General features: G+C 52.3%; 2 protein-coding genes across 2 annotated transcripts, besides 9 other annotated features; both read left to right on the forward strand.

The window, feature by feature from the left end:
- The first annotated feature begins 402 nt into the window (after positions 1-402).
- Positions 403-437: a microsatellite.
- A 400-nt stretch (positions 438-837) lies between these two features.
- Tco025E_07516 (poly-zinc finger protein 2) lies at positions 838-1416 on the forward strand (the record flags this gene model as incomplete). The annotated part of the gene is made up of 1 exon (XM_029374381.1): positions 838-1416. One exon carries the CDS (start codon positions 838-840, stop codon positions 1414-1416), a length of 579 nt encoding a protein of 192 aa, XP_029225512.1.
- An 87-nt stretch (positions 1417-1503) lies between these two features.
- Positions 1504-1530: a microsatellite.
- A 253-nt stretch (positions 1531-1783) lies between these two features.
- Positions 1784-1822: a microsatellite.
- Positions 1823-2251: 429 nt separating this feature from the next.
- Positions 2252-2306: a microsatellite.
- A 141-nt stretch (positions 2307-2447) lies between these two features.
- Positions 2448-2484: a microsatellite.
- Positions 2485-2803: 319 nt separating this feature from the next.
- Positions 2804-2839: a sequence feature (G-rich).
- A 438-nt stretch (positions 2840-3277) lies between these two features.
- Positions 3278-3311: a microsatellite.
- Positions 3312-3633: 322 nt separating this feature from the next.
- Positions 3634-3681: a sequence feature (GA-rich).
- Positions 3682-3693: 12 nt separating this feature from the next.
- Tco025E_07517 (clathrin heavy chain 1) lies at positions 3694-8808 on the forward strand (the record flags this gene model as incomplete). Its single annotated transcript, XM_029374382.1, has 1 exon — positions 3694-8808. One exon carries the CDS (start codon positions 3694-3696, stop codon positions 8806-8808), a length of 5115 nt encoding a protein of 1704 aa, XP_029225513.1.
- A 199-nt stretch (positions 8809-9007) lies between these two features.
- Positions 9008-9032: a microsatellite.
- The last annotated feature ends 97 nt before the right edge of the window (positions 9033-9129 follow it).

Consider the following 9129-nt stretch of genomic DNA (forward strand, 5'->3'; position numbering starts at 1 on the left):
TATGCTTTTTTTTTTTGCTCCGACCCGATTCCGTCGGAGGAGGAGTGCGGGGGAGGTGCAGGTTCGTTGCTTGACGGGGATCAGCTGGGACGCGCGTGTGAGGAGATGGGAGGGGATTTGCTGCGGACGGGGAGCGGCTGAGAGGAGGAGGGGCGGAAACGATGAAAAAAAAGGAGGGGACGGATGGTGGCGGTGTTTTTGGCGGGCCCAACCCTTTTTTTTCTCTCTCTCTCGGCGGGGCTGTGTTGTTCGGCCAATTGGGAGGCGCACTGAAAAATGAAAGAGGCAGAGCTGCTTGATTTGTGGGGGGGGAGACAACGTTTGGTGTTCATCTTTCTTGGCGAAGGGGGGTGCCGGTGTCGCGGCTGCGTTTGGCACGGCGAGCGTGTGCGCCTGTGCGCCGCTGGTGCTGGTGCTGGTGCTGGTGCTGGTGCTGGCGGTGGCAGTGGGGCAGAGATACACGAGGGCGCGTTCTCTCTCCATCTTTGTGGGTGCGTGTGTGCATGTCTGTGGGGGACTTCCGGAGTTGTGTCCGCGGCGCCGCCGCAAGAGGGAGTTGCGGCATCGCTGTGCTTGTCTGTAGGGGATTTTTTCTTCATCCCTCCCCAGCCCTGATAGTCACATTTTGCACGACAGTAAAGCGTCTGAGGTTGGCGTTCGCCGCAACGGCAGCAATAACAAACACAAGCAAAGGGAGCAATCACTCATTGCGCGTACCTGAAGTACAGTGGAGTGGGGCCGAAACACTTTTCTTCAAAGGTTTCAGTTTGTTTTGTTTTTCGGGGTTTTTGACGTGTCATTTTTTCTTTTCTTTGAAGAGAGAGCACGGAGACAGAAATGGTTTGCTATCGTTGCGGTGGTGTAGGTCACACAAGCCGCGACTGCTCCAAGCCTGTCAATGAAAGTCTTTGCTTCCGCTGCGGCCAGCCTGGTCACATGAGTAGGGACTGCACCAGCGACGTGGATGTTAAAGACGCGCCATGTTTCTTTTGCCACCAGGCTGGCCACCGAGCCAACAATTGCCCACTCGCACCGCCGGACACACGGCAGCCATGCTACAGGTGTGGTGAAGAGGGTCATATCTCCCGCGACTGCACGAATCCCCGCTTGCCACGTTCCGAGCAGTCATGCTTTCACTGCCACAAAACAGGCCACTACGCCCGTGAGTGTCCGGAGGTGGTTGAAAATCTGAGGTGCAACAGTTGCGGTATGACTGGCCACATTGCGCGGCGCTGCCCAGAACGCATTCGGACGGCGAGGATGTTTTATCCGTGTTTTCGCTGTGGCATGCAGGGCCACGTCGCCCGCAACTGCCCCAACCCGCGTCTGCCGGATGAGGAGCAGCCGTGCTATATCTGCGGCGAGAAGGGCCATCTGGCACGCGACTGCAAGTCCGAGGCTCCGTTGATTGCATAAATCCTCAACTCTCTCCCTTTTCCTCCTAACGAGACACACGGACAAAGAAATGGCAAAATCCCTCCATGTGTGGAAATTGAAAGAAGTTGTGTGTGTGTGTGTGTGTGTGCGTGTTTCGCAAATGCGCCTATTTATCTCTCTTGTTTACGGCCTTCTTTGTTTGCATCGGATGCGTCGTGGCCCGTTGTCAACTAGGGTAAATAGGCGGGCATTTATGAAATACGCACAGACACAGCGGTAATAATTTTTAAAAGCATATGAAAATGCACGCAAACAAACAAACAAACCGCAATAGAACGAGAATGAGTATGACGCAACTGTTTGTAATTTGTTGTGTTGTGCCTTCATTTTGGCGTTTCGACGGCCATTTAGTTGTTTCTTTTTTATTTTTATTTTATTTTTTTTTGCGCAGAAAAACGAAAGTGGTGGGTGGTGGCTGACGAGGGGAATGCGTGTGGGGCGTGTCAGAAGGGAGGGGGGAGAGGGTGGGGGAAAGGCACCGCAAAAAGAAACTAAAGAAACGAAGCCAAAACCAACAAGGCGAGAGGAAGGCATTTAGCGAATGGAAGGGAAGCTGTAAAGGGCAGGTGGCGGGTAATCGGGTAAAGGAGAAGAGCTGCAAGTTACCTCAATAGAGTTGAGGTGTGTCCCTCAACAGCAGCACGTACGAGAGGAAAAGAATAACAACAAAAAAACACCGAAATACACACAAAATGGAACCCCTTTCACAAAATATGAACTACACAGGGAAATAGAGAGGGGGAGAGTGAGAAGGTAACCTGCATGCAGAAATAAATCCTATGCATAGAGGAAAACAATGCATCTCTATCGATTCATATATATATATATGTGTGTGTGTCTATGTATGTGTGTGTATGTAGAGATAGATAGTTGCATAGTAACTTATTTCTGCTCTCGTTCTTTGCTGGAGTTAAGGCGACTACAGTAGGAAAGAACCAAATAGCCCAAGGAGGATGACGTGAATGTCGTTGTAATAGAGGGACTCTGGGAGGGAGAAGAGGAAAGATGGAGTGTGCGTGTGCGTGCGCGTACGTGCGGGTGCGGGTGTGGTTTTCCTGTATTTTAAGAGCTCTTCTTCGTAGTTTTTGGCGACCTTGTTGGTTTCCCTTATTCTCAGTGATCTTATTCTCTACTGGAGAAGGATTTATGTATCAGTAAATCGGGGCACCTGTTTCTCTGTCTGAGAGTGTGTGTGTGCCGCCCCAATATTTTTTTTTGGCTTTTGTTCGTTCAAGAAATGTTTTTGGTTTTTTTTTTTTGGGGGGGGGGAGGGGAGGAGGGAGGGTTAAAAGTGGAATCAAAGCAGCAATTGCATGCAAGCATAAAGAGCAGCATTTAACCGAAGTTTGATTGGGCGTTGACGTTTGGGAGTGGGAGGGGGGAGGAAGGAGGAAGGAGGGGGCCCAGCCCCCACCAGGAGTTGTGTCAGAGAATGGGTCTCACAGAGGCGGCGGTGGGGTTGTAAAAGGGAAAAGCCATCTTTTCGTCTCGCCTCCGCTTTCCAAGCACTTTCTCTTCACAGTCACTCTCTAGTGAAAACGAAGGGGGACTAATGAGGGTAGCGGGCAAGTACAGAATAGTAAAAACAAAAGCAATCGAGGAAATGAGAAGGGAAACCAGACGGAGTGGGAAGTGGAAGATGACGCGTTTTTTCCCCCCAACTTCTCCATCCTTCCCACCGCCTTCTCTCTCTTTTTGTTTTTCTCCATTATTTCATTTGTCGAAATAATGCCTTTGTTTCTTTTCCCTATTCACACGTTGAGTAAAGGGGACGTGTAGAGGAGTTGTTTCCCCATTGCGTGTGGGAGCGTTTCCCTCCTCCTCTCTTTCTCTTTCTCTCTGTGTGTCTGTGTGTGTGTGTGTGTGTCTGTGTGCCGCTCGCCCTGCTGCTGCTGGGGTGGGTGTCGGTGTGCCGGGTTTTCTTGCCTTCGTGGCCGTCATTCTCCGCCAACCGCCTCCTGCTTCCGCTTTGAGTGGAAAGTGTAGTAGTATTGTCAGCACCAACAACAACCACTGAAGGAGGGGAGAGAAAACGAAGCGAAAGGCGCGAGGAAGTATATATCTTTATTTGCCGCGAGATAGACTTTAGGATTCTTCACTTCGCTTCCTTGCGGCGTCGGTCCTGTGCTTGAGCGAGGCCGCGGAGGGAAAGGGCTTAGAAGCGATCGAAGGGTGGGGCAACGAAGGAGACGGGGCAATAAAAAAAAAAGAAAGGGAAGAGAGAAACAAAAAAAAAACAAGGAACCACGCGAAACAATGAACGCCCCATTGACTACTGCCGAAGTTTTTCAGTTGAACTCCGTTGCGGGTGGGCTGCGGCCCGGCACAATCTCCTTTAAGACACTGACGTTGGAGAGCGACAAGTACGTATGCCTTCGCGACGTGCAGCCGGATGGGCAGACGTCGCTTGTGATTGTGGACTTGGAAAAGCGTGAGAGTGTGCGTAACAACATCCGCGATGCAGAGTCAGCTATAATGAACCCCAAGTCAAAGATCCTTGCGCTGCGCAGTGGTCGGAACCTCCAGATCTTTGACGTGGATGCTGCCAAGAGGCTCAAGGTGGTTTTGTTCACCGAAGATGTGGTTTTCTGGCGCTGGGTGGATGACCGAACCATCGGGGTGGTGTCCAACACAGCCGTGTACCACTGGAGCCTTGACACTGCGGAGGATGCCATGCCGGAGCGTGTCTTTGAGCGTGCCCCTGACATGGGCGCCGCCGTGCAGATACTAAACTACTGCGCCGACGAAAAGAAGAAGTGGCTGCTGTTGTCAGGCGTGGCGCGAGTGGCGGAGGGAATGGTGGGGAAGACGCAACTGTACAGCGTGGAGAATCGTGATGGCCGGGTCGTTGATGGACACGCTGGGACCTTCATCTCGACCAACACGCCCACGGAGCCGCGTGCGTGTAACGTTATGTGTCTGGCGTGGAACACCCTCCACGAAGGCGGGAGGGTGCAGCTGATGGAGCTTCCCACCAGCCCCAAGATGGATATCACAATTCCCCGCCGGGTGGTGGATGTGCCATTCCCTCCAGGCGACTTTCCCGTCGCCCTAACGGTTTCCCCGCGGCACAAGCTGCTGACCATCATGACAAGTCGCGGAACTGCCATCCTGATGGACATCTTTACCGGAATCATCATTAAATCCCAACAAGTAACTCCTAATATCGTTTTCTGCGGCACATCGTACGGAAAAACAGGAGGACTGCTTTGCGTCAACAATCAAGGCTCCGTGTTTCACGTCTCTCCGAATGACAACGGAATTGTTCCATTTGTCAAGGAGCAAATGCGAAACCCAGAGCTCGCCGTGCGCATCGCCACTTCCGCCAACTTGGGTGGCGTGGATGACCTCTACCGCATGCAGTTGGACAACAACCTTCGCGTAGGGAACATAGAAGAGGCCGTTCGTGCCTGTTTGCGCGCCCCTAACAATGCGTTGCGTGTCCCAGAAGTTCTCAACCGCTTTGTGCACTTTCCTCAGTCACCAGGACAACCACCAGCCATATCCACATACTTCAAGATGATCCTTGCGGAGACAACGCTGAACGCGCATGAATCGATTGAGCTTGCGCGCGTGGTTGTGCCCAAGGGCGGGTCGACGTACATCCGGCAACAATACGAGGCCAACAAGCTCACGGCTAGCGAGGAGCTTGCTGATGTTGTGGCGCAGGCAGAACCAGACATGGCAATGAAAATGTATCACAAGGCTGAGGCCCACGCAAAGGTTGTGAACCTCCTGCTGCAACGCAACGAAACCCAAAAGGCGGTGGAGTACTGTAAAAGGGCGGGTTTTTCACCGGATTGGCGTGTCATTTTGAATAATTTTATTCGCGTCAATCCACAAAATTCCGTGAGTTTGGCGTTGATGCTCCATCGTGACATGGGTGACACCCCGGTCCTAGACCCAAAAGAGGTGGTGGACATGTTTGTGACGGCGCAGCAGCTGCAGCAGGCGACAGAGTTTCTGCTTGAGGTTCTGCGAGGGAAAAATGATGAGTCGACCAAAGAGCTCCAAACGAAGCTGCTGGAAATAAACTTAAAACACTCCCACCCGTCCGTCGCGGAGAAGATATTTGCGCGTGGTGTTTGCCTCCATTACGATGGAATGAAGTTGGCACCCTTGTGTGAGCGGGCGGGACTGCCGCAGCGTGCCATTGAATGCTACGTCATGGCGCAGAACCAGGACCCCGATCTAGACAACCTCTCCAACATCCGTCGTTGCCTCTCCCATGCCCAAAGCTTCAATCCGGAGTGGTTACTGGAGTTTTTTGGAAAACTCAGTCAGTCCGACAGCATGAAGTGCTTGGAGGACCTGTTGCAGAATCACCGTGGGAACTTCAAGGTTATTGTGCAGATTGCCGCCAAGTACAGTGATGCGCTTGGAGCGGACAAGCTTATCGAGCTCTTTCTCGAGCACAAGCTGTACGACATTCTTTACTACTATCTTGGTGCCATTGTACCCTACACACGAGACCCGGAAGTGCATTTCCGCTACATTGAGGCTGCGGCGGAGGTGGGTCAGACGCAGGAACTGGAGCGAATGACGCGGGAAAGCCCGTGCTACGACCCTGAACGAACGAAGAATTACCTGAAAAACAAGAAAATGACAGATCTCTGGCCCCTCATCAACGTGTGTGATCGGCATGGCTACATTGATGAAATGGTGCGTTACTTGGTTGACACAGACAACGAGGCGCTTATTGAGCAATACCTGCAGCGTCGAAGCCCAGGGAAGACCCCGGAGGTGGTGGCGGCCCTCATCGACTGCAACGTTCGAGAGGAGTTCATCAAGAACATTCTCAATGCTGTAGGCACCATGTGCCCCATTCCTGAGTTGGTGCAGGCTGTGGAGGAACGGGGTCGTCTGCGTCTTATTCAAGGATGGCTGGAGGCCCGTTTGGCAGAAAAGAAGACGGATGCGGCACTTCACAACGCTCTGGGAAAGTTGTATGTGGACACCGACAACCACGCCGAAAAATTCTTGATGGAAGATGCCTACTATGAACCATTAGTCCTTGGACAGTACTGCGAGAACCGTGACACAAACCTCGCCTACATTGCCTATCGCAAGGGGCACTTAAGTCAGGAGCTGGTGCAGCTGACTATGAAGAATGGCATGTGGAAGCAGCTTGCTCGCTATCTTGTGCAGGAGAAAAATCTTGAGCTTTGGGCGTCAACGCTGCAAAATGATACCAAGGATCGTGATCGCCTTGTGGAGGCCGTACAACAAACCGCCCTGCCGGAGTCGGAAGTGGATGAGGAGGTCAGTACCACCGTTCGGGCGTTTATGAATGCAGGGATGACGCAGGAGCTGGCGTCAATTCTGGATCAAATTGTGGTGCGAGGTCGCTTTAGGAAGAATCGTTTCCTAGAGAATCTTCTCATCATGACCGCCGTCCGCTCCCGCAAGGACAAGTTGATGGAGTATGTCATGACACTAGAGAATTACGACGCCAAGGAGGTTGCTAGCATAGCTATCAATGCCGAGATGCCTGAAGTGGCCTTTGCTGTCTATGACAAGAACGAGATGAAAAAGGAGGCGGCGACGGTGTTGCTGCAAAATCTGAAAGATGTCTCCCGCGGTCGCTCCTACGCTCAGAAGTGTGATCACCCCGCAGTCTGGTCCGAGCTTGGGAGGTACTTGCTTGACGTCGATGAGGTGCATGAGGCAATAGAGGCACTTATTCGAGCAAAGAATCCGAACTTTGTGGACGCAGTGACCGCGGCGGCGGATCGCAACAACGAGTTTGGCGACCTCATCAAGTACCTCAATATGGCTCGCGTAGAATCTCGTACAAAGGACAACAAAATCGATACGGCGTTGGTGCTTACATACGCCAAGACAGGTCACCTAACGGAGTTGGAAGAGTTTCTGAAGGAGACCCACAATGTGCAGGTTCAGCAAGTGGCAGATAAGTGCTTCGATGATGGACTTTACGACTCCGCGCGTGTGTTGTACACCTTGGCGTCCAACTTTCCCAAACTGGCGGTGACATTGGTGAAGATGAACAATCTACCGGCAGCTGTAGATGCCGCGCAAAAGGCAAAATCACGGAAAACATGGACAGCTGTGAATATTGCCTGTATTGAGGCGAATGAGGTTAAACTGGCCAACATTTGTGCTGTTCCTCTTGTATTAGAAGCCGAAATGTTGCAGGGCGTCATGGATCGTTATGAGAGACATGGACTCTGGGAGGAATTGTTCTCCGTGCTCAAAACGGCGTCCGCCACAACAGGGGCCCACATGGGCATCTTTACGGGGATGGGACTGATTTTGGCGAAATACAAGCCTGAAAAGCTACTCGAGCATGTGAATATGTACGCCAAGAAAATTAACACCCACAAAATGATTTCTGCATGTGAGCAGTACCATCTGTGGTTGGTGCTTCGAGTGTTGCACGTCAACAATGAGGATTGGCTTGCCGCCGCAACGACGATGATGCAACACTGCGTCGATGCCTGGGATCATGACATTTACAAGAGTGTGGTGAGCCACTTGGGGTCCAGCGACGTGGTGTACAACTCCATCCCCTTTTACATTAAAACCAACCCCCAACTCCTCAACGACTTTCTCATCAGCATGTTTAAGGCGCTGGACCCCGAGCGTGTCTTGCTGGAGGTGCAGAAGATCGCCCCTGTCCACTTTATTCGTCAATATCTAGAGTCTGCCCAGGAGCGCAACTCGAGACTGGTGAACGAGGCAATTAACAAACTCTACATGGAGGATGAGGACTTTGTTGCGCTACGCAACTCGGTAGAGCGCTTCGATAACTTTGACTCTGCCGAACTAAGCACTCAGCTGGAAAAGATGGAACTGTTTGAGTTCCGCAAGATTGCACTCTATCTGCACCGACGTAACAAGCGCTACACGCACGCCATTGCGGTGGCGAAGGCGAACAGGCTCTTCCAGGACGCCATCGAAACTGCCGCCGAGAGCGCCAACCCGCAGATTGTAGAGGATCTTCTTGACTTCTTCGTCGTGGACCACCCAGAGTGCTTTGTCTCCTGCCTCTACACGTGCTACGATCACCTCACGCCTCAGTCCGTGATGGAAAAAGCCTGGCTCAACAAGCGCACCGAACTCGCGATGCCGTACTTTATTCAGGTTATTCAGGACTACACAGCCAAACTGTCGCGATTGGAGAAGTCCATGACGGACGCCCAACAATCTGCGAAGGAAGCGGCGAGGCGAACAGGGCCTTTACATGCGGCTGGAGAGGCCCCTCTCATGATCCGAGCAGGGCCACCAAATCCAATGGGCGGGGCTGTCCCGATGCCGATGCCGATGCCGATGCCGATGCCGATGATGGGGAGTGCGCAGCAGGGCAACTACGGTCCCCCACCGCGGTTCGGCACCGGACGGAATTTCTGAGGCGGCCGAGAGGAATTGGTGGCGCGAGTAGGTTGCATGAGTGTGCGCGGGCGCAGGTTGGGGAAAGGGCGTCCTCCGATGGATGGAGGGCATTGACGCAGATGGGAGTGCATACTACACCCGTGCAGTGAAACTGTGGAAAGGGAAAGAGAAGTTTGAAAAAAAAAAGCGAAACCGAAAAAAAAGGTAGTAGCGAGGGCACACACACACACACACACACGACAAATAGGGGAAAAGAAGAAAAAAACATCTAACAAAGGCCTTCTGCATTTTACCAACTGGGGAGACGACAAAAGGGTAACTTGTGAAGAAATTGAAAAT

Source organism: Trypanosoma conorhini (assembly GCF_003719485.1).
Source record: "Trypanosoma conorhini strain 025E chromosome Unknown Tco_14.4_contig_00587, whole genome shotgun sequence".
NCBI classification, from domain to species: domain Eukaryota; phylum Euglenozoa; class Kinetoplastea; order Trypanosomatida; family Trypanosomatidae; genus Trypanosoma; species Trypanosoma conorhini.